Genomic DNA, 25,293 nt, shown 5'->3' with positions numbered 1-25,293 from the left:
GCTAAAACGATGCCTACTAAGCACAGAATAAATGATAGATTTACCCAATCTGCATTCAAGGAATAAGTGAGAATTTTTATAAACCTGGTATTGCCGTTAATTAATAAGTGTTCCAATGTCTGAAATGTTTCAAAACAAATAAAATCATAATTAAAAGAGGCCCTAACAGGGCTAGTGGATTTCAGAACTGGAGTGTTGTAATTAATTTTCGTTAGGATTAAAAAAAAAACTAACCAAAACTTGTGTGCCATTTTAATCGACTGGGAAGAGTTATGGGAGTTAAAAAATGAGCAGGAGTTTATTTTATTGTTATATTAACTGTCATTTTTAAGTATATACAACCACAATCTTTGGTTTACTCTAGCGAAACAATGGCGAGCTAAGCAACAAGCCCACCACTGTTTTCGCGCGCAAGAGTAATTTTAACATATAAAAATAAAAGTAACATTTTATGTCCTCATTCAAATCCTACTACCTAATACCTAATACCTAATTTGTAATATTAATTTATCACGACAGAAGTTTTACTTAAGAAAAGTAAAAATTTCGTATTTCATACAAATAAATTACTTACGCAAAACTAACCATTTAAATATTTACACGAATAAAACTAACCAACAAAATATCTAACTATGGAATGTTGTCATGGAGTGCTTTTTTTTGGGAAACGAGTCTACACGTGGTCCTTCACCTACACCTTGAGGACGTCCTGGTGTAAAATGTTCGCTATTTGTTCCACGGAGCCGCTCAGCAATATGCTTCGGTGATTGCCTTTTAGAGAATCTACCTTTACCTTTTGTTGGCACACCTGCAAGAAAGATGAAAACCTTACGCCGCGCTTAAGATGCGAGTAGATTAGTGCTTTTAGTGCTCTAGTGCTTTTTTTTGTAAAAATCAGTGAAGAGACCTAAGTTGGTGAAGTATAACACTCTAAGGAGTTGCCAACAGGCTCTATCTATATTAGTTGACCGTAACAAGGTTTAAATGGTAGGCTTAGGAAAAATAAAAATGTACAAAGGTGTTTAAATTGTGAAGAAATAAAATTAATGTCGCCAAATCTAAACGGTTTAGAAAACCGCGACCTGACTCGATTATTTTGTAAAAAAATTGTATCAAAGGTTCATCATCATCATCATCATCTCCTTCCACAGTATTCTGTTTTGTGCCTTCTGCTTCCAGTTTCCCGCCGTTTTTCTCAGGTCGTCTTCCCATCTTGTGGGCGGTCTTCCTCGATTCTATTTTATTTTTTGAAGGTTAAGGGTTTAGAAATTATCATTTTAAAGGATGGGGCTAAGAGTTCGATTGGTTTGATATAGAGTTAATTTTACAGGCGAAATCTAGAGTGTGACTATAATCTTTGTAGAAAAATCGAATTAACATGACTGACTCGATTGTAGAAATAATTAATCTCTTAAAGGCGAAACCTAAGCGACGTAGAACGATTTTTAGTAGGCAAGTCTTAATATATAGACAACTCTAGTTACTTTATGAAACATCTTGCAGAAGAAATCTAAGCGCAGTAGAAAGTTTTAGAAGGATTTGATTATTTGTAGAAAAATCGTGTTGCTCTCAATTCCATTGTAGAAAAATTGAATTTATCTCACAAACACTGACCTGCGACAGTCCGTAGTCCTCGTCGATCTGCACGTAGTTGTCGCTAGCTTTCACCAAGGTGACCGCTCCCTTGAATTTCCCGGACGGCTTGTACTGGTCGGCCGCCTTCAATTTCTGGTAAAAGCTGAGCGCGGCCGCGCTAATTTGATCCTCGGGGAAGGGAACCGCGCCGGATAGGATCTGAACCGTCCTGGCTACTCTATCCTTGAGAGATTTGAGGCTCGACAGCTCGCCGACAACCTACAATCACCCAGCATCGTCTTACAATTTCTTCCCGATCCCAAAGGCGACATTAACTTACCGCTTGCTGGTCCACCTCTTTGAATTGCAAGATGAAGTAGCATAGGGCCTCGCTCTGTTCCGCCACCTCCCCTATATTCATCTTGGACCGCGCTTTGCCCGTGTGGGTGGCGACGTAAGTCGGAGAACCGTCGATTAGCAACAGTTTGACCGACTCGTTGAGTTTTTCCAATATCAGACCCATTTCAAAGGCGATACAAGCGCCGAACGAGTAGCCGATAAGCGTGTAGGGACCCTTAGGCTGTACCGATTTGATCTGCTGTACGTAGTAGTTCGCTAAATGGTTGACGGTGTCGAGCGGAGCCCTCGCGGTGCACTGGAGCCCGTAAACCGACGCCTCGATGTTTTTCGCTAACACCCTGAGCGCGTCTATGAACCCTTCGATAGGGTGAACGATAAACACGGGCCTCGCCTTTTTGTCGCTTGCTTTGCTCGGCATCTCGAGCAGGTCCTTGCTCGGCATGATCTCCGTCGTGTTCTCGAACGTCAGCTGGTCGTCGGCGGGCTTGGCAGTTGGCGCGGCGGACGCCGCGCCCCCACTACCTAGTTCCACCAGTTTACCAAACGTCAAACCTCTGATTTCCTGGGCGCTCAGCACCAAATCATAATTCCTCTCGAGCGTTTGCTTAATCTCTGCCCCCATAAGCGAATCCATACCGAGGTCGGCCAGGGTGGCGGAGGGCGCCACCGTCGACGCATCTTTGATGCCGAGGATGTTGGCGACGGCGTCGATCAGGCTCACTTGGTTAGCGCCGCCGGCGGCTTTGCGCTTTTCCGCGAGCACCATGCTCGCGACCACAGCATGTGGCTGTTGCAGGAACACGTCGATCGTGTTCAGGCACGATGGCATCCTGCAAGTTATTAGTTAGCGTTTATTTCCAGCGCGCATTTCCAGTCTATATATATATATATATATATATATATATATATATATATATATATATATATATATATATATATATATATATATATATATATATATATATATATATATATATATATGTATGTATGTATGTATGTATGTATGTGGGGGGTAATCCCAATACTAGAAACAAGAGAAATGAGGATGTTTGTTTGAAGTGCTGAATTAAATCCAATATATACTAATTTTATTAATTTATTAATTCTCTAAAACTAATTTTTGTCCAATTCGTTTATTGACGTGTTTTATACTAGTTTTTAATTTTTGTTTTCAATACGTACAGTTTTTTAACCAAATTGTCCATAGGCAGTTTTCATAACTGTCTGCAATTACCAGACTTGCGACGAAGGAATGAACTTAACGAGTTCCTGTTCTACTACCATAGGCAGGGCCTCTATATGTCTAGTAGCTATATGGACTTGATAGACAAATAAATCCCCCACCATTAGATACGTTGTTTTTCTTTTAATTCTTTCAATTTGTACAAAAAAGTTTGGCGATAATTTTGATACTTTACATAATCAATAAAAAAGCAAAAAACTAAATTTGTTGGAAGCTATGGAGATTGAGAAAATGAGATATTCGAATCTATTAGTTAACGACCAATTGGATTTAAATGCATCTTCGTTGCTAAATTTAAATTTATAACCCTATAAGGGTAATTAAAAATCTATTACTACCAAAGGTGTCGGAATATTGTCATATTTTGTATTTAACAAAGGCAGGATGTTGCCAAAACTTACCTTTGGGGTAAGGTGCCGCCCACTTCGGTATCGTTCCCGCCCATGGTCTCCAAAATGAGACCCACGTCGCCAATAGCGCCCCATTGGATCGCCACGCCCGGTAACCCCGCCTCCTGTCGCGCCTCCGCTATACGTTCCATTGCCGAATTGGCGAGGCCGTAGTTGGACTGACCCATGTTGCCCCTTCCGCACGACACCGACGAGAAATTGACGAAGTAGTCGAGGTTGGGCGCCAGCGTCCTCGACGCCGCGTCCAGCTGCTTGCTACCGTCTACTTTAGGCCTGCACACCGCCTTGTAATCGGCCTCGGTCTGGTTCTTCATCATCTTGTCTCTCAGCACCGCGGCCAAGTTGAAAATACCGCCCACCGGTCCCAATTCGTTGGACTCTTCCAGCAGACGCTTTGCCCCCTTGTCCGTGGTGGCGTCCGCGGTCGACACCAAGACCCGGACTCCCTTTTCCTTCCACCGTCTGATGCACAACGATTGGTAGCCGGTTTTCACGCCGCTCCTCGACGTCAGCACGATGTTCCTCGCGCCCCGCGTCACCAACCAATTGGCCAATTCGAGACCGAAGCCGCCGAGTCCACCTACCAACACGTAACTCTTCTCCGGATCCATGTACGTCCTGGGTATCGCCGTCACCGTCTTCACGGTCGGCTTCTGAGTTCGTCTACTCTCTTCGTCCCTGATCTTGAGTAGTACCTTGCCGATGTGTTTGCCGGACGCCATGTACCTGAACGCCTGCTCGACCTGATTTTCGTTAAAGACCGTCTTGGGCAGGGGTTTGACGGCGCCGCTTGCGATACCGTCCGAAACCAGACGCATAACCTCCTTCTTTTCGGCACTGTCCGAGTCGAACAACGCGTCGAGTAAGATCCCGTGGAACGTGGTGTTTTTGAGGAATACGCTCATGCCGAGCGGCGAGTTGTTGCTCAAGTCCACTTTGCCGATTTCGAGGAACCTGCCGCCGATCGCGAGACACCGCACCGACGCTTGGAGCTGGTGCGCGGCCAGCGAGTTCAACACCAAGTCGACACCGCGACCGTCGGTCTGCGTCAACACGAGCTGCTCGAAGCTGGTGTCTCGCGAGTTGCCTATGTTGTCGTCCGTCAGCTGCGGGAACGTTTTTTTCAGGAAATCTTTCTTCGCTTGGCTCGACACGGTCGTGAAAACCTTGCAGCCCATATGGAGGGCTATGGCGATCGACGCCTGACCTACGCCCCCGGTACCGGCATGGATCAATACCGACTCGCCAGGTTGCATCCTTCCTCTCACGATTAACGCGTAGTAACTCGTACCGTATACGACGGGGATAGTTGCCGCCTCTTCCAGACTCCACTTCTCCGGCACCTCCCACAAGAAACCCGGGTCCGCGAGAACGGTAGTGGCCAAACTTCTCGCGGCAACCATGCCCATTACTCTCCTTCCCGCTGTATCCCTACCGGAGAATTCCAGACCCAGGATACAGTCCTGCCCGGCCAGGTCGCCCGGTAACGCGTCGGGAGGCAACTTTCCCGTCGCCAACATAATGTCTCTAAAGTTGAGAGGGGCGTAGTAGACGTGGCATAGCTCAGAGGCGGGATCGTCTCCCTTATAGTAAGACAGGGGTCCCTCTATCCATCTTAAGCTGGCGAGATCGCCTCGCGTCAGGGTGTTTATGTAGGCGTGTTCCACCTGGAGGGCGCCGCTGTCGGTGTGCTGCTCCAGCACTATGTGCCTATAAGTTCCCCACACTTTGTTTTTCAGAACGTTGTGAACGAGGTCTTTGCGCAACTGCTTCTCGTAAGCGTTCAAGCTGAATTTCGGGGCGGTCTGATCCTGAACGAAAACGGATCTGATGTTTCCGCCGCCGGGCTCGCGCACCAGACAGTTGATCAGACCGACCAGTCCTGCCAGGGGCTCGTTTTGCACGAACACGTAGATCTTGCTGCCGTCCTGCTCGCTCTTCTCCATCAACTCTTTCAACGGTTCCACCCACGAGAAGTTCTTCTCTGTTATCTGGATCACGGCCGCAGTCGCGGACACTTCCACCGACTGTCTTAGCAAAATATAGGACTTGGTGCCCGTGGTTTGCGTACTGACCACCTCCAAATCAAGAGCGGAGAGTCGCTTAACGTCTAACGCTCCTTTGGCTTCCTCCAACAGGACAAACCCTCCCTCCTTGAGGGATGTTTTGGCGTTCTCGACCAGCGAAAGCTGGTTGTAGGCGATGGCGTCACTCAACACGACCAAGTGGGCGTTGGTATCGATCGCAGAAGCCTTGACGTCTTTTACCACGTTCTTAACGCCGGCCGCTTCAAGCTGATTGTTTGACGCGTCTATAGCGATAGAGGTCACCACGGTCGCGTCTACGGAGAGCATCGGTTCCTTTTCAAGGATTTCGGTCAGTAACGGAGCCAGCACGTTCTCCGCCGGCTTATCGCTCGCCACTTCCGTCACTTTGAGCTTGAGCGCTCCCGAACTATTCTCGAGCACGGTCTGTAGTAGAACGGTCAGCGCATGGTAGCGGCTCTTTTCCAGATCTTCGCCGAACGGCTGGTTGTTCTCTAAAGGCACGAACTGGTACTTCTCCAGCTTCGGCGCCGCTTGGGTCTGCTGACGACGAGGCGCCAAGCTCGCTTTCATCCCCCTCAGTTCAATACCGGCGGTCTTTATCACCCCGATGTTACGGTACATGTTCACCTCCACCCCTTCGCCCTCTTGGATGGCTTTAAGGTGTTGTTTGGGGTCGATGAAGGCGCGTTGGAGGCGGGTGGGCAGGTAGAGTTCTCTAGTGTTTTGGCCCAGGATCGAGAACTGGAGCATCGTGTCAATGAAGCTGATCCAGTTGCCCTCCCACTTCAGTTTGCCGTTCAGACCGCGATTGTCGCTCTCGATTATGCCTTTGAACGTGCCTTCATAATCGTATCCTCTTAACCGGAGCTCCTTATAGATGTCGGACGAGTCCAGCGCTAAAACGTCTGGTTCTTCGGGAGGTGAGAGCTCGGGTAGAGTCAGGGTTTCCTTCGAAGCGTCTTCGGGTACGCGAATCCGGCCGCTCACGGCCACCGAACCCCCTTCGCACAACTCAAAATCGCCGGTACCTTCGAAGATGTTGATGAGAAATTTGACAGACCCTTCCTTGGGCATTATCGTTGCTCTGTGGAACTGAACGTCTTCCAAAATGACGGGCATCTGTTCGAAGTCTTCGTTTCTCAGTTTGGCGAACGTCTTCCACACCAACGTCAAGTAACCGGTTGCCGGGAACAATACTCTGCCGTCTATTGCGTGCCCGGCCAAGTATTTGTCCTGGTCCTTGCTCAGGTCGACGTCGACGACCAACTCGCCGGATCTGCTACCTTTTCCGGCGAAACTGGCGACCGACCATTCGATCGAATGGTCCCACTCTACCATTGAGTTAAGCATGGGGGTGCCTCTGCCGACGGGAAAACTAACTGGGTGGTAAATGTTGCCCAATTGGGGCTGAGCGCCGGCCATGTAAATCCTGCGAGAGAAGAAGGTGTAGGAACGAATTCCGCGAGAGATAGTACCGAGAGGGAACACTTACTTTCCGAGCGCCGATATTAAGAACGCGATGTTGTCCTCGTGACCGCGTTTCACCAGACTGATGTTGGTTGCTTCAGGGCCGAGGGCCCGCTTCAGGATCGCTTGCAGGAGGCCGGTTGGCGCGATTTCGACGGCGATGGCGTTCTTCGGCACGTGCTGCAACGCCTCGTGAAACAGTACCGGCGACAGTAAATTGTTCACGTGGTAAGCCGCGGAGGACTGTTGAGCGAGGGGCGTGCCCCAAGCCGACTCGGGGATCGACGACGAGATCCACCTGCAAAAAAGACGCGGTCCACATGGAGGAAATGTTATTATAACTATCAAGAAATTATTATAGAGAGATTTAATGAATGACGAAAAAGAGAAGGAGAGGCAGAATCTACATAGATATCTAGAAGATATATATGAGTTAGATTGATGAGATGATAAAGGACAGGATCGGAATAGAAGGAATAAACGTACGGATGGATGATTTGAAATCCTAAAATTAAAGCAAGATATGGAGGTTCAAAATGTGTGTGAAAGATCGAGATTTAAATAAGATGGCAACAGAAATAATTGAATTGAAATGAATAATAAGAGTAAGAAATGAAAAGGAAAAGCAACGGATTGGAATAGAAAAAATAATGGTCAGGCGTAAAATCATAGGGTTCTGAAGTAGGACGACTAAAATAATAAGAATAGGAAACAGTGAAGGTATTTTTCAGACAACCTAGAAAACCTAGATTTAGAAATAAGGTGATAAGAATAGAAGGATGCAAAGCATGGATTCAGAGGGGTCTGAAAAATGAATATTAAAAGAATACTAATGCAAGGCATAGATGCAGAGGGATTTGAAAAAAGCGAGACTAAAAGAATGAGAATAAGAAATGGAGAAGATAGAGATTTTATTTTTCAGAGAACCTAGAAAACCCAGAATTAGAAATTAAAGCAGAGGATGGGAATATAAGGAATAATAATGCAAGGCACAGCTTCAGAGAGATCTGAAAAATGGGGACTAAAAGAATGAGAATAAAAAACGATGAAGATAAAGCAGAGGATGGGAATAGAATTGATACTAATCCAAGGCACAGCTTCAGAGGGATCTGGTAAAGGGGACTAAAAGAATGAGAATAAAAAACGTTGAAGATAAAGATTTTATTTTTCAGAGAACCTAGAAAACCCAGAATTAGATATAAAATAATAAAGCAGAGGATGGGAATAGAAGAAATACTAATATAAGGCACAACTCCAGAGGGATCTGAATAAGGGAGTCTAAAAGAATGAAAATAAAAAACGGTGAAGATAAAGCAGAGAGATAGGAATAGTAAATGTGATAAGGGGGGGGAACTAAGAAAATGAGAATAAGAAACGGTGAAGATAAAGATTTTATTTTTTAGAGAACCTAGAAAACCCAGATTTGGATATGAAATGATAAAGCAGAGGATGGAAAAGAAGGAATACTAATACTAATACTTTCGGAGGGATCTGATAAGAGGGGGACTAAAAGAATGAGAATAAGAAACGGTGAAGATAAAGATTTTATTTTTCAGAGAACCTAGAAAACCCAGATTTGGATATGATAAATGATATGATGATAAAGCAGAGGATGAGAATAGAAGGAATACTAATGCAAGGCACAGCTTCAGAGGGATTTGAAAAGGGGAGACTAATAGAATGAGCATAAGAAACAGTGGAGATAAAGATTTTATTTTTCAGAGAACCTAAAAAATCTAGAGAATAAGAAACAGTGGATATAAAGGTTTTTTAAATCTCTGGAAAAAAGGAGACGGAATATCTAGAAAATACAGAACGACTTGAAACATGATCAAAGGAACCAGACCAAGTCAAAGGGGACCTACCTGGAACTCCTCGGTTTTGGGTTCGGGATGATGGCGTCCAGCGCTTTCTTAAGTTTGGGCCCCGCATCGGCGATATATTTGCTGTGGAACGCGGTGCCGGAGCTGTTGACCGCCTTCGCGAAGATCTCATTGGACTGCAGTTCCGCCACGAACTAGACAAATAATCATTAACCGGCCGTTTTTCTACGCCGCACGTCACATTTACCTTATTGATGGAATCGGGAGGTCCCGAAACCGTCACGGAGTCCTCGCTATTGTGACACGCGGGGAATATGTCCGACGGGCACTTCTTCTTCGCGTCCTCCCACGACAGGCCGACCGCGGCCATCGCGCCCAACGGCAGTTTGCTTTCGAGTATCGCGCGCCCTCTCGAGTACGCCGCGAGAACCGCCTGTTCGGCGGTCAGGGTACCGTCCGCGTACGCGCATCCCACCTCGCCGACCGAATGGCCGACGATATGGTCGGGTTCGAGCCCTATCGATTTCAGGATATCGGTCAGCGCCACTTGCATAGCGGCGATCGACACGAACGAGTTCAGGACGTTGTCGAATGTTTTGTCGTTGCCGTTGATGATGATGTCTTCGAGGTTAAGACCGTGCGGTCTGAGCGCGGCCGCGCATTTATCGATCGAGTTTTTGAATATTTCGAGGCGCATCAGATCTTTGGCCATGCCGGGCCATTGAGAACCCATTCCCGAGAACACGTAGCAAATCGGACGACCGTCTCCCGACACCGCAGCTGACTCCTCGATGACGTCGTCCTTCAAGACGGCGTAACCTCGGTAATGGTGTCCGTTGATGTTTTTCGAATGGACGCGATCGACGAGCGCCAAAAACTCCTCGTCGTCCGCGTGCCGCGCGATTTTCTTCAGGAAACCCTTGACTGCGTCTTCCGTACGACCGGACACGCCCACCACCCTGGGAATAGGACCCGGCGGCCACGCCTGTTTCGGCTTGGGGTTCGATTTTAACACGATGTGCGCGTTGGCGCCGCCGAACCCGAACGAGTTGATACCGACGATGCCGCCGTTCCAGGGCTCATTTTTCGCGACGACCTTGAGCCGGCCGTCGCTCAAAGCTGGAATATCTTTGTTGGGGCTCTGAAAGTGTAAATTTTGAGGGATCACTCCGCTCTCCATCGCTATGACGATCTTGGCGAGCGAGCAGAGCCCCGAGGCCGGCTCCGAGTGACCCATGTTGCTCTTCACCGACCCGATTAGTAACGGGGTCGGTCTGTTCTTGCAGAAGAAGTCTGCGATCGAGTTCACCTCCTGCGGATCGCCCACCTGCCAGAGTAAAAAAAAACTATGCCCATTACATGAATATACGTTCGCTCAATTCCGCACGGTGCTTTGACCATTAGCTCTAGCACAATTAAATTAGAACAAAAAGTGTTCAGATTTTCACAGTTATTTAATGATTTATGACAGCTGTTTCGGCAACACCGTGCCTTTATCAAATACAAAATATGACAATATTCCGACACCTATTCGAATATTTCATTTTGTTAGTCTCCAAATTTAGTTTTTTGCTTTTTGATTGATTATGTAAAATATCACAATTATCGTCAAAGTTGTGCATTTCTGAATTTAAATGAATGGCATATTTGCAATCCGAACGTTTATTTTTATACGCCCTTTTATTTACCCGTTTGTCCGATATAAATTTCAACTTGTAGACTCTGGATTTTTGAGTTTTTCGTAATTTAGTTTTGGTTAGTTTAAAAAATGTCCTATGGTGTTTTCAGTTTTAAATGCAATATTAAGACCAAATTTAGATATATGTTTCGACATTTTCTTGCTAGGTTCTCTCTGTATTTTATTGTCTTATAAATTTTTGGTTCAGTGTTTAATATGGGATAGATAGAGTTTAGTGTTAACCATTGTTAAAAGATATTTGTTTACAATATTTAATTCTTTTTCAAAATTTGTGGTATATTAAGTAGTCTGTAGATAAAAGCATAAAACGCAGTCATTTTGTGTGTGTCAGGGTGATTTGAGTTATTATGTATTATTGTGTCCATGTGTGAGGGTTTGTGGTAAATGAAAAAATTTAATTTATTCTGTAGTTTAGTTATAGTTAAGTCCAGAAAGTAAAGATAACTCTTTAAAGTACGGTTATGTATGGAGGTAATATGATTCAAAAAGGACTGCAGTTGTCTTTCTATTCCAATGAAACAAGCGAAACTCTTATCTAGGTATCTATACCACCAGAGAAATCCTTTATTCAGAGGATGTGTATGTATGATATTTTCTAAATTGTCCATGAACATTTCTGCAAGTAGTGGACTAAGTGACATTCACCATAATTAGCAATACAAAATTGACCATTAAATTCGAAATAATTTTGGTCTAAACAAACTATTCATTTTTCCCTGTAATTAAAAAGTGATGAATCGGAAAGTACTGTTTTGTTTTTGATATAACCAGGTGGGATCATATTGTAAACTTTGGTATATGTCTGGTTTAAATGGGGGTCTTCGTTGTTAAATTTAAATTTATAACTCCACATCGGTAATTAAAAATCTATTACTACCTGTTTTTATATACATATATATATATATATATATATATATATATATATATATATATATATATATATATATATATATATATATATATATATATATATATATATATATATATATATATATATATATATATATATATATATATATATATATATATATATATATATATATATATATATATATATATATATATATATATATATATATATATATATATATATATATATATATATATATATATATATATATATATATATATATATATATATATATATATATATATATATATATATATATATATATATATATATATATATATATATATATATATATATATATATATATATATATATATATATATATATATATGTATATATATATAATATTGTCATATTTTTTATTTGATAAAGGCGCGGTGTTCCCGAAACAGCTGTCAAAAATCATTAAAAATTATGAAAATCTAAACATTTTTTGTTCTAATGTAATTGTGTTAAATGGATTTTCATCAAGTAAAAGCCACCTGAGTCCAATTAGCTCTAGCATTTCGACAATAGCAGTGTCGCTCGTTCCGTTTCCGTAATTTTTTATATTTGAGTACCCACCTTGGTCCCGGTACCGTGAGCCTCGACGTAAGCGACGTCGTGCGGATTGACCCCGATCTCCTCGTAAACCTCTCTGATAAGCCTGTTCTGCATCGCGCCGGCCGGAAAAGTGATCCCCTGCTCCTTGTTCCCGTCCGTGTTCGTTTTCGCACCTAACACCGTCGCGTACACCCTTCTAGCGATGCTCGCTTTTTGCAAGAACACCACGACCGCCGCTTCCGAGCGCACGTATCCGTTACCGGACGCGTCGAACGCCTTGCACATACCGTGAGGCGACAACATGCCCAATCTATGGAACTGTAACGACGACGTCGGTTTCAACAATAGATTGAGACCGCCGACGACCGCAGAGTCGCACTGGCCAGTTTGGATGGCGTTTACCGCCTGCTGGAAGGCGAACAACGAGCTGGAGCAGGCGGTGTCGATCGCGTAACTGGGTCCCTTGAAGTCGAACGTGTAAGACACTCGGTTTGGGAACATCGCCCTGCAACAGCCTGTGAGTCCGTAGCCGTTGATCGTGTCCGGGTCCTGGGCGGTCCAATATTCGCTCGACTCGGAATCGGAGACCCCGATAAAGACTCCCGTACGAGAACCTTTGGCCTCGTTCGGGTTTATTCCTATCGGAGAAACGTTAATAGATTTTTTACCCACCAAAGATTATAGAGAACAAAGTAAGAGTTAAAAAACGGGAGTCGTTGACCAAACCGTCAGGCAAATCAGACCTGCTGACTATGCCCTGACTAAAATAGAGGGCAAAAGGGGAGAAAAATAAGAGTCCGTGAAAATAGATGAAATGCGAAGTTTCTAGATAAGAGTGAAATGAGATATATCGGCAAGCAACGCACAGATTCAGAATGGTCTGAAGTATGGAGACTAAATGAATAAGATACGGTGAAGTTGAAGGTTTTTTCAGAGAATCTAATAAACCAGAATTAAAAATTAGATGACAACGCAAAAGATGGGAATAGACGGCATAGTGAACCTGAAGGAGAGAACGAAACTCAATGAATGAGACAAAGACACGGCGAAGATGAAGAATTTTTCAGAAAACCAAGACAAACCAGAATTGAAAATGAGGTAATAAAGCAAAGAAAGAATAATAATAATATAAGGCGATAGATCCACAGCGTTCTACGTTGGATCACTAAAGGAATGACCTATTTAATTACGATGAACGACATAGTGACCTGAAGGAGAGAAACTAAATTAGTGAGAAAAAGAGACATGGCGAAGACGAAGAGAAGAGAAGAAAAACCAGAATTGGAAATAGTACAGGGCAATAGATCCACGGGGTTCTAAGTAGGGTGACTAAAGGAATGATCTATTTAATTGCGTTATGCAATTGGCAATATAGTCCGGTGACGGACAGAGACAGACGTGAGCCTGCATCGCCTTTACAGGTGTCGTCAACACAACGTCTCCACCGGCAATGGATCCTTACTAGATATTCTTCGTGAAGTGTGGCACAATTATAAGAAGCTACCAACAATGGCGGACCGTAGGGTGACGAAAAGATAGCAAAAGAAACAAGCTCATGTTAACTGCGGTTAGAGAGAACGACTGTCTCGAGGCCTCTGATAAAACGTCCTACGAATAAACGTATGACCAACACTCTGTTAAGGATGAACATTTTGATAGGAATGAAGACTGCAACGATATGCACAAAATCGACATCGCAAATGCTTAGTGCTAACTTGGAACCACATGCTTAAAACACTTGAAGGGCAGCAGAAAATAACACTGGATTGGATGGAAATCAAAAGGCCAATCTGTCAGCAAGGAACGATTCTGAAACGTAATCATTACATCGCCACACACAATGCAATCAACGCTTGAAGAACAGAAAGATCTCACTCACAGAGGCTGGAGTTAGGCAACTTGATAGAGTGCGCCACAATGGGCCAACGTAGGAGTGATTCTCTGGAGTGCGCCGCAATTAGAGAATAAGCCGCACACAATAAGTTATGTACACTCGCAAGGCAATAAGGAATCATATGTTTAGAAACAAACTTACCGGCATCCACCATGGCTTCGTGTGTCAATTCCAAGAGCATCCTGAGCTGTGGGTCCATTACGTGCGCTTGTTTCGCGTGTACCCCGAAAAAGGTGGCGTCGAAACGACTCAAGTCTTTGATTTTGCCGGTCCTCGTAGGCAAACCGTATAGTCCCGAGGGCCAGCGGCGTTCGTCGTCCGTAACTAAGTCGACACCGTCGAAGAGCTGTTGCTTAAACTCCTCGATGCTGTTGCTCTCAGGCAGCCTGCCTGATATTCCCGTGATGACGACATCGTCTGCGACGCGATATCCGTTTACTGCTTGCGTTTCTGGTACCCTGGCCGGCATCTTGTCACGTTATAATGTCTGCAAAGGTTTAAAGTGTTTACAGCCTTATTAGCGTTAAAAAGCTAGTTAGCGAGATATTGTGCGTATTGTTAAGGCGCCATTGTTACGTTAATAGTTTTTATCTGGTGGAATGAACGTCGTGTATTCGACGAACGTTGCCGTTAAATCGGAAAAGACCGGGATTATTATAATATGTCCGTAATTAGTCCGCCTATTAGGGAGAATTTCCGACACGTATTTTTTGGTCATTATGGTGTAATGATATTGCGCGGAAATTAACACGAGTGGCTTTGATTACCGAGAAAAATATTCCGTAGAAATTCGAAACAAAATTATTTTTAAAGAAAAGTTGGCATGCCGATACGTAAATTTCGACCGTATTTCGACGATTGCTCACGTACTGCGAAGGGAGGAGAGATGCGACTCCGACGAACCGTCGATCTGTGGTTTAGTCTATTATTATTATTAGTCAATTTTATGAACAATTTTTTCTTTGGAAAAGCTCCTAATAAAATAGTTGACAAAATTAAGAAGTCATCTAAAACGCTCAAAAATTCATTTCTAGATGTAATTGGAAGCATATATATACATTAGACCATTCTCTCAACAGGAAATATCGAACTTAATAAAAAATAAAATAAAAAAACAACAATTCTGTATCCTGAATCCATTGACTTCCTTGATAAATGCATCATTAGCAGAGAGAGTTTTTGTGACTCCCATCTTTAAAATGAAAATCAATCACAATATGCAATAGCAATCACATCACACTTTGCTAAAACATTCGAATATGCATTGCTTGACCGCTCGACCGATTATTTAAGTAAAAACAAAATTTTGGCTGAAAGTCCAGGTAGGTCAACCGAAACAGTGATTCATTTTTGGAGCACGCGCGGCAGGGATATTTTGTGATTTTAGCAGGGCGTTTGACTGTATGAACCTCGAAATTCTTTTGAATAGGATGGAACAATACGGAATTCGTGGAAAAGCTCCGAACTGGTACCGCAAGGTACAGTGCTTGGCCTTTTTATCAATGAACTCTGTGCTCACCTGCCTAGTTTGGGTTTATCAGAGTTCGCTGACGACTGTTCAAATTTAATTTCCTCACACCGTTATCAAACTCTTGAAGATATAAGTAATTCTGCACTTGTACTGCTCAATAACTGGTTTAAAACCAACGAACTCTTTTTGAATGTCCAAAAAACAAGTGTACTGATATTCAAATGCCCACAAAAAAAACATTTCTCAGGGAGGCCATTGAAATAAAAAAAAAGGCTAAATTTTTAAGACTAGACTACACCAGGACGACGAAACCTTAGTAGTGGAAATAATTACAATATTATATGGTAATTCTATTTTTATCCTATCTGGGAAGCGTCCCTGTGCTAATGGTCTCAGACCTTCAGGTTCATTATTCCCATTTGCTCCCTTTGTTATGGCCAGTTGTCTTTTTCTAGGGATATTGGTTCTGTATGGTGTAGTAGCAGTGAGGCAATTTTTTTTAGGAGACGAGTAATAATATGGATTCTTGTCTTTGTCATACACGTTAATGCTAAGGAGATAAGCGTAATAAAGGATTGTTTTACATTATTTCTCAGTTCATTTTACAAAATGAGGTCTATTTTGAACCGAAAACATCACAGCAAGATTCTCTCCTTTATTAAAAATTACAAGGGGAAATAAAACATGGTCGATAAGAAGGGTTAGATTCGGATCGGGTGACATTGAAATCGTATAGCCGTGACCTTTCCTCTATGTTCAACGCAAACTTTAGTGTCAAATTTCGCTCGCGTTTTCTTTTCGTCTCTTATCGCTTTAAGCAAACAAGGTCGACTATAATTGTGCCAGCGTAAGCGTCGTCGCGGGTTATCAATTGCGACGTTTTAAAATTTAAATTACGTAAAAGTAATTTGTTCTCATTAAACGATTATGCCCGATTATATGCAAAAATGGTGGTTTTAACGCCGCGGGAGGGGGGAAACGTATAACGCGGTAACAAAATATGTACGGCACAAGCAAATATGTGTTTATGTTATTTAATTTGGAGTGCACAATGTTATGTAAACGAGGCTGACAATAGACGAATCGGCAGATTGTCTTAAATGATAAATAAATAATACCTCGTCGTGTACGTTAGCAGTAGATGAGTTCGCTAATATACTCTCAAAAATGTGTATCGCGTAATACATTTTCCAAGCTTTAGCATCTCCATGTCTGAAGAAAATATAAACATTAAATCGTTTCTATAATGGAAAGCGAAGTAATCAAACGAACACCAAAGTAACAGGGACATAATAACGGGAGTTACAAAATTATATTAAGCTCGTTGTTATCAGGACCGTTAAGTACAACGATGTTCTATTAGAAATACAGAAAACAAAATTATTGATAACTTACATTAATATGTAGTTTATACCTCCACGTGCTGTAAGAACGCAAGCATATCACAAACTCATAGAACATATCTGCAAACATACTAGGCAAAACAATAACGTTTTGATGGTAGAGTGAAAACCAAAACAGAAAACAAAATTTGGTTTGGTTGGTGGCATCGATTCAGTTAGTCTTCGTAAATAAAAATAATCAAGATTATCTCAACTATAGCATGCTCGACTTCCAGAAGATTTTTTGAAGCAACATTTCGTATTTTTAACTTCAGTAGGAGATGGAGATACCAGCTATTCAGATACAATTCTTCCCACGTGTGTGGAATGATGCATTAAGATGAACTCCTGTGCAATATATGGCACAACATATGATTCTAAAAGGTCTCTTGTATTGCTCCTCCATTCACATCAATTGATAACAGACTCATCACTAAAATTGGATTTAAATTTCACCATCTCGTGTGTAAACTCGTATTTCTCGATCAGAAGCAAAAAATCTTGTCTAGTCAGTAAACGAAACGTGCACAAACGTCAATAATCCATGTTCCCTGAGAAACCTCAAACGGGCCGGGCAATGTGCTCTGGTGAGATGACGCACTGTTGCTCGGATTCCGTTCCCTCGTAACCTATTACATACAGTTTGGCTTCTTGCTATGGCATTTCGCACATTGTTTAATTCATTTTCATCTTGATGATTTGTGCAGCGAGAAAAAACAAGCCTGTAATTTGCAGGTTCTCTATACCGAACAGACTATCTAGACACATTGATTAATATTCGTTAAGTTCGCAACATAAGTTTGCGCCCGCAATACTTTTGTAGTTAAATTATTCATTTCTTCTTAATTCATCAACTGTCCATACGATCTGGAAATTTTACAAGAACAGGGGTTTAGTTGATCGTTTTGTACACCGTATGCCAAATAAAATTATCTACCATCTGGAAACCCATAGGAGATACGAAAAAAGTTTAGTACAAAAGTTTCTTGGACTCTCCTGATGATATAAAATATTATAATTTTCTTGTTACAGAGTGTCCCAAAACTGTCCCATCGACGTCATATTTGTTATTTTAAATGGAACACACTGTATATTTCGCACTTTTTTGAACCCTTGGTTAAAATAAAAGTCTCTTTCTTAAGAAATTCCTATTCGAATTTTGCATAGTTTAGGCAGAAATTGAGGTTATGTGTTTTTTTTCATATTTTGATTGCAACATATAAAATTGTGTTGTGACGCTACTGCTCCAGGAAAATTTATTATTCATTGAGTTTGACCTCGGCTTATACAGGGTGTCCCATATAGGTGCCGTTTTGGCGATTTAAATTAACAAAATCACAAATTTAAAGCTGCCCACATTAGGTCACTTGTTGGCAATACTAGGTATTTTTTAAATAGCAAAGACACGATACTACTACTTCAATTTTTTTCAATTTTTTTTCAAAATTACCACGTATTAATAGACAATAGGTTTCATTCGTATATCTGGAGTATATCTTTAAAAGAAGTTGTATCATGTCTCTGCTATTTAAAAAGTATCTAATATTGCCAACTAGTGACCTAATGTGGGCAGCTTTAAATTCAACAAGAATTGATACGAGTGTTTTATCTTAAATCTCGCATATCTCAAAAAGTAAGTAAAATTTAAATATAAGATAAACTACAAACTTACCTTATTTTTGTCCTAGAATTGATAGCTGGATAAAAATATAGGGTTCCATTTGAAAATCTTGAGATTTTGTTAACTGAATCCGCCAAAACGGCACCACCTATTTGGGACACCCTCTATAAGCATCTGTCAAACTGATCATCTCCTTAGTGTGTGGTTAAATTTTCGTAGCGATACCTGGATCAGTAGCGGTCACAACACAATTTTATATGGTGCAATCAAAATATTAAAAAAAAAACACATAACCTCAATTTCTGCCTAAACTATGGAAAATTCGAATAGGAATTTCTTAAGAAAGTGACCTTTAAACTTCAGGAGAGTCCAAGAAACTTATGTAAGAAATTTTTTTTCGTCTCTCCTATGGGTTTCCAGATCGTATAATGGATCGTTTTATTTGGCACATGGTGTACGTTTCTATAATCTCTACAAATATTATGCGTGAATCTTTTCAGTATTTATATTCCATCTTACTGATTATGCGATTCTTTTTTTGCGAAGTGTATTTTTATTGTTATTGTCTAATGGCGGACCACGCTGCGACGCCGATGGTTCAATGACTTGCGAAAAAATAAGCGGTGCAAACTTCTCCGGCTGCGAGGCAATACCGCTCCATTTTTTTTTTACTTAACGGTACACGCCTCGTATACGATTGTCGTCGTAGATCCGTTTGGGTTTTTGCCTATGCGGGACCCGCAAAAACGCAAATTTTTAAAATACTCATGGCGCTTCTTTTTGGAACCCAGGTATATCCTCTATATTCGTTTCGGTAAAATCTGAATCTTATCTGTACAGTCATCCGATCGGTAAAATCTGAATCTTATCCGTACCGTCATCCGATTTTAGGGCATGTCGAAGGTCGAGTGTTCGTCAGCTGTATTTAAATTTTGACAGATCCCATTTTGGTTAGTCATATTGTTCCTATTTCGCGAATTCGGCTCGTTTAAACTGACAGTTTGGCAACGTCGCCGGGAAGAACCAGTGTCACGGCGCGTTGATAGGTGGGCCAATAGGAGAATGAACACTAGAACGAGATTTACTTTTTCTTTTTAAATAAGATGTGAAATTTTATTGAACCAATTTCCAATATTCGCTAAAAGTTTTTTGTTTATTACGAACCAGGGTCCTTAGAAAGGAACCTCAATATCCTTCTAATCAATTCTTTTAGATTTTATTCTGTATACCCTGTATAACTTACAACAGAGAGGCTGTAAATAGATCTATTTAAATTTATATTGCAGGCCTTAACTTTGGATAACAATATTTCACTTTTTCGATTCAACTCGCTTTTTAGTCAATCAACAATTGGTTTCGAAGAAACGTGACCGTGTCTCCCCAAAGAAGTATTTTTAATTTTAAATTTAGGAAAGGTTATTTTACTTTATAATGTGCATTTCGAAAATTATCCTGTTACCTTTTGTCACTGTGAATTGGCAATTTTGGCGTATTCGTTTGTATATTAAAGTTAATAAAATTATATCCTCACTTTTGATTGATTGAAGGAAATGTTTGACGTATCAGGGAAATGAAAGGAATTATTGCACAGCAGAAAGAAGAATAAAATATGGGATGCATTTTTAAATTTTAATTTAGGGAAGTATTTTACGTTAAAATCTTCATTAGAAAAAATTTCCTGTTACTTCTTGTAATTTTGTTTACATAACAATAATTACTTAAATCTGTAGCGTAGGCGTTAAATTTTCTCGACAAAGTGATGGTAATTGTAATTGAAAATTGTGTAAAATTGTATTAAAAAGACGTACGAATTTGGGAGAGAAAGTTGACACCTTTTAAGAATAGAAGAATAAAATTGTTTTCCGCGAATCGTCTTAATCGATATTACCACCGAAGCGAATTTTTTTTTACCGACACTGAAACAATTTATCGATTTTACCCCGAAGATTTTCACCCGCGTCGTAAAAAAAGCGACCGCAACCAAAAACCTCGACGAAAAAAATATCGATTTCAATTAAAAGAAAAAATACTCACATTTTTCCAACAAAAATCAAAAAATCCCCAGCGAATCACCGCAGGCAACGAACCACCCTTATCATTTAAACTATGCAAAATCAATCAAAATCCGCACTTTTTCCTCTTTTTAATGACGTTCGCGTCGCGTCCCTTTACGCCCCGTTCGTCGAGGTTTAATTTACAAATCGTTAACGGCGAAAAACGGTGCGCCTCGTATATTGCCAAAACACGACTAGCACTGAAAGCGGCGCTGCACGCCACTTTATTGCGGTCGTAGTCGCGCGATGCTCTTCGGCCAATCGCGTGGCCGCTTCGTGCCGAAAATCTGCTGGCCGACTGCGATGATCGATATCGCAACGGCTGACTGCCCGAACGCCGGCGTGACGACGCGCGGTCGCCCCGGGTCGCCGCGACGCCAACGACGCCGGCCCCGTCACCTGTTGAAAAAGGTATGCCGTCCTCTGCAAGAGGGAGGAGGCGCCGGTCGGTGCACTGAGCTTTGCTTTGGACAGGTGTATTTCCCAAGTTCGAAGAAAATGTCAGATGGAAACGGAAGTTTGAGGGGACAGAAGTGAAAACTCGAAATCTTCGCCTTGACGTCACAAGACAGTAAATTGAACATGAATATCGATTTTGCCAACAAGTTAGGTTAAGGTATGGCGGCTTTATGTAAAACAAAGAATAACATTTAGGCTACGTAATTCTACAATTTGATGAATTAATTTAATTAATGCTGAAATAATGACAGGTAAAAATGGAAGTGTGAGGAGGCGAAGCGGTGAACTTCATAGACTTTAAATGCCGTGTATTGCAATTAAAACGTGTTATACTTCGGCCAGATATATAGTGCTTTTACAACCCACTTTGCCTACTGTTTATTACTCCAAAAAAGCAGCCCTTTATAGGACACCCTGCCGAGCAGACCCTGACCCGTAATTATTCCAGAACCGTCCTAGGAATTTATCTACCTACACTAACAAGCGGGATATAGGTAAGGTTTCAATCTTTTTCTTGAAAAATGTACATAAAAAAATTAGTACAAAGCAACAATTTATTACGTTCTATGTCACTTGTTTTTATTACTGCTCCTACTTCCGTCTTTTTTATTTGCTGAGGTAGTTCGTCTTCTAAATTGTCATTAGGTTCGACTACCATCTCCACTTCGTCTTCAAATTCTCCGTTGTTTTCCGTAATATATACGAACATATTGCAATTAAGATTAAACTTATTTCTTCTTATATGCGCTTTCATCTCAATCGGGTTAAATATACAATGATCGGGGGTAATCTCAAGATTTCATGTCCGTTTTGTTATGCTATCGAATCGATTTTGTAGTCTTTATTAAAGTGTTTTATTTTTAATAATTCCAGAAGTTGTTTTTTCGTGTAGCTCTCTTCAAAATATAAATCATTTTCCCACAGAAATTCTTTAATTTCTTCTTTATTTGAAGAAATATTAAGATTTTTTCTGATTCGGACTGAATGATACGAGGCATTATCCGACATAATAGCAGTATTTGGCGATAGTTTTTCAAACTAGTCCTCAAATATTTCCACGATCACGTTTTTATGGTGATCCACACTTGAATCTTTGACGTTTAGACAAAAATAAGGCATCTTCGACTTCCATTAGCCACAGCCTACTTGCTAATTTAAAAATCTTCATGTTTATTTTGACAATGTTTTACTTTATCCATTAACTGGAGTGTACGCATATGATGAGCAATAACAACGCTACCCATCATGGAAAAAGGTTACCATATATAAAGTTTTGGTTAGTTTGGCCGGACTAACACTTAAAGTTTCCAAAATATCAAATATTGTTAGTTATGAATTTAAAAAATGAAGATTTGCTTTTATTTTATTGTACATTTTAAATATTTTTATTTGATTAGTTTCGTTCTTGTTTATTCGAAAGTAACATCTAATGCATCGACGACATTTATAAACAGAGACATTTATAGTTTCCTTTTCAATTTTTCGAAAATCTAAACAGTTTTTTAAATCCAAATGTGTCTGATATATTACTCTGCTGTTGACCATAAAGTCGTTTATGAAGCACTCCGCTCGTATCGAAAGAAGACTTAATACCAATCAATAAAAACGATGGAAAATTAGGTTCTAAGCCGTTGATGACCAGTAAAGTGACATAAGGGTGAAATCTCATTAGCGGTGCAAAAATTTTCTATTTTAAAACACGTGCAAAAAGTTCATCAATCGATTGTATACAACATTTTAATCTCAGTCCTTTCATTAATGGTTAAGATGTTAAATTTTTTCTTGTAGTAAATTGTCTTATTTATTTTTCAATTTACAAAAAATTTAAAAAATAATGCCAAGTATCCACTTGAAATAAATTGTCTCTGGCTGTCGTTTTTCAGATCAGTTGCAATCTCGAAATAGCTAGTGGAGACTAGACAATCACTACAGTATCGTAATCAGGAGTGTCTTGCTCATAATTTTATAAGTTTTTAATTATATTTTTTCAAAATGGATTCGCGTCAGGCGTTTCTAACTACGTATAAAACTATGGAAAAACGCAAAGTCGAAAAAAGGAAAGCTTGACATTTTATTTGGATGTCTGCAGTACAGTTCCTTTTCATGATAGATTAACGGTTAAATATTCTATTTATATTGCCCATGTTTTGGACCAAAGGAATATGTAATACAGTTTTTTATTTCTCACCTAGTGCTTCGCGCACTATAATTTCGTTAAAGATTACTAATTCGTAATATCACACTATGCCAAATAAGTTGACATATTAGTTGAAAAACTTCGTTATTCTAGTTTATCTAAAGTCATTCTCTTTTTGTCAAATAAGAACAATTAATACCGATACACATACACTCTTCCGACAATGACAGAAGACTCAAGTAAGTGACGAGAGCAGAAATGAACATGTCCACTTGTGACACGTGTCTCATATGTCTTGTCTCCGAGACTGTTCACAGGCCATTTTCCATTTGTGAATCTAGTGTCGAGATGCTCTCCACTACCTTTACAATAGAAATAGAACTTCATTTATCCCGTGCTTTGACAAGTTAAGGTTTCGTCTTCGCAATAAATATTAATATGTGTTACAAAATTTCTGGATTCCTCCTGCGTCGGTTTTTGCTTAGTCGAAATCGCTGGCGCTTCGCCAATCATCCTGTTGGCTTCTTCAGAGCTTGACTGAAACTGGCCCGTATTTTACTCTGTACCTGCTTATATATTGTTTGAGGGGGGTGGGGGGCGAATGAGGGGTATAAACACCGTCTCGGATGACTGATTCCCAAATTGGTGACCTGAGTCGCGGTTAAGATTGTTGGGTTCTTTATAGATTTCTAGAGACTCTCGGATTTTTCGTTGGTAGAAGAACTGATTACATGCAAGAATTTTAGTTTTATCAAATAAAATTTTATGCCCGGTTTCATGAGTGTGTTCGGCAACAGCGGATGAGTTTATTTGTCTTAGTCGTAAGGCTCTTTCGTGTTCTTTGACCCTAGTTGATATTTTTCGACTAAGCAAAAACCGACGCAGGAGGAATCCGGAAGTTTTGTAAAAAGCATTACAGTAGCCTGCGGAAGTTTCTTTGAAAAATTAATATGTGTTAATAAATCATATATGTCACAGGTTATATGTTATTGCCAAGACAAAGGCAAAACAATGGAAATGTAAAATCACTAGATAGAAACGCATACACATATGAATACAGAATTAATACAATAAATATTAGCATAAAAAAAATCAATGTGAATAAGGCTTAATTATTTATATCGAAAACAAAATTCCTGAACCGAACAGGAGCAATGAGCAAGCGGATATTCTTTCATTGCTCTTTTAAGAGTGATGTGTTTTAATTAAGGTAAAATAAACGAAGATGCGAGGTAAAGGCATAATCCTGTGTCTCAATAAAAGGGGTCTGCAATGAGCACGATAATGCCCACCAGAGATGACCCTAATCGCTCTCTTTTGTAATTTAAAAATGGTCTGTGCTGTAGTACTGTGCCTCCACAATGAAGTGGTGCAAAATAACACGTTTTAAGGGTATCGAAATTTCCTCTTTTTAAAAATATCAGACTCGATAAAGCTTTAAACAATTCATCTGTGTGGTGTGACCACGACAATTTATCATATATAATGAGGCATAATAGCTTAACAGTGGTACCTCGAGTTAGTCGGTATTTTCAAAGTTCAAAATTTTTATTTAAGAGAAGATTATTGGCACCGAATCATTTTTCGGTCAGATCTAAAGCAGCATTTGAAGTGTCAGATAAAGTTTCAATCCTGCCTCTAGAGGTAACAAATATTTTAGTTCCTGAGCGTTTGAAAGTTCGTTTATAAAGAAGACCAGTTGGGATCTATTTTTCTGATAACTGATAAGTTAACTGATAAGTTGATACCGATAGTCGCGCATGTATTAAGACATAAACGCGGGTCGATGTACAAGTGGTTTTCTGTTCTTGCTTGAATTCGAGCTTGTTCATACTTGTGTACACAAACTTTTCTATATTGAAAGGCTTTTGTCAGTGTCGCAGCTATAATATTTTGTATTTCTTTATTCAAGTCTTTTTTGTGAACATGGCAAATTTACAAAAGAATTTCTCAAAGACTTCATTGAATTATACAAATCCTATTGTGTAAAATAAAATCCAACGAATATATAGATGGAAACAAGAAAAATGAAGCCTACAATGTGTTAATGGTGAAACATCAACAAGTAGAGAAAAATGCGACTAAAGAAATGTTTAAAACCAAAATTAACAGCCTTCGATCTAGTTTCTGAAGAGAAGCATAAAAAATGATGGAGTCGAGAAGATCAGGTGCTGGAGCAGAAGAAATATATGCACTA

General features: G+C 40.5%; 2 protein-coding genes across 2 annotated transcripts in view; one reads left to right on the top strand and one right to left on the bottom strand.

The window, feature by feature from the left end:
* Window positions 1-25,293, top strand: part of LOC132707898 (2-oxoglutarate and iron-dependent oxygenase domain-containing protein 3-like) — a 57,196-nt gene that overhangs the window by 2,028 nt on the left and 29,875 nt on the right. The window lies entirely within an intron of this gene.
* On the bottom strand, window positions 323-20,696 carry LOC132707892 (fatty acid synthase). Its single transcript, XM_060679903.1, has 10 exons — window positions 20,481-20,696; window positions 14,114-14,459; window positions 12,100-12,716; window positions 9,174-10,253; window positions 8,969-9,120; window positions 7,129-7,401; window positions 3,580-7,065; window positions 1,916-2,765; window positions 1,615-1,854; window positions 323-808 (listed from the first exon to the last, which is right to left on the bottom strand). The coding sequence occupies exons 2-10, from the start codon at window positions 14,439-14,441 to the stop codon at window positions 692-694; spliced, it is 7,143 nt and encodes a 2,380-aa protein (XP_060535886.1). The 5' UTR covers window positions 14,442-14,459; window positions 20,481-20,696; the 3' UTR covers window positions 323-691.

Source organism: Cylas formicarius, unplaced genomic scaffold, assembly GCF_029955315.1.
Source record: "Cylas formicarius isolate icCylForm1 unplaced genomic scaffold, icCylForm1.1 PGA_scaffold_9__14_contigs__length_23061073, whole genome shotgun sequence".
NCBI lineage: Eukaryota > Metazoa > Arthropoda > Insecta > Coleoptera > Brentidae > Cylas > Cylas formicarius.
The sequence above is the reverse complement of the archived record's forward strand: the minus strand, read 5'-3'. Positions and strand labels throughout refer to the sequence as shown.

Coding starts and splice junctions, on each gene's coding strand:
- LOC132707892 (XM_060679903.1), bottom strand. CDS start 14,441: ATGCCGGCCAGGGTACCAGAAACGCAAGCAGTAAACGGATATCGCGTC. Junction 10,254..12,099: donor CTCACGGTACCGGGACCAAG/GTGGGTACTCAA, acceptor TTACTCTGGCAG/GTGGGCGATCCGCAGGAGGT. Junction 1,855..1,915: donor AAGAGGTGGACCAGCAAGCG/GTAAGTTAATGT, acceptor GGGTGATTGTAG/GTTGTCGGCGAGCTGTCGAG.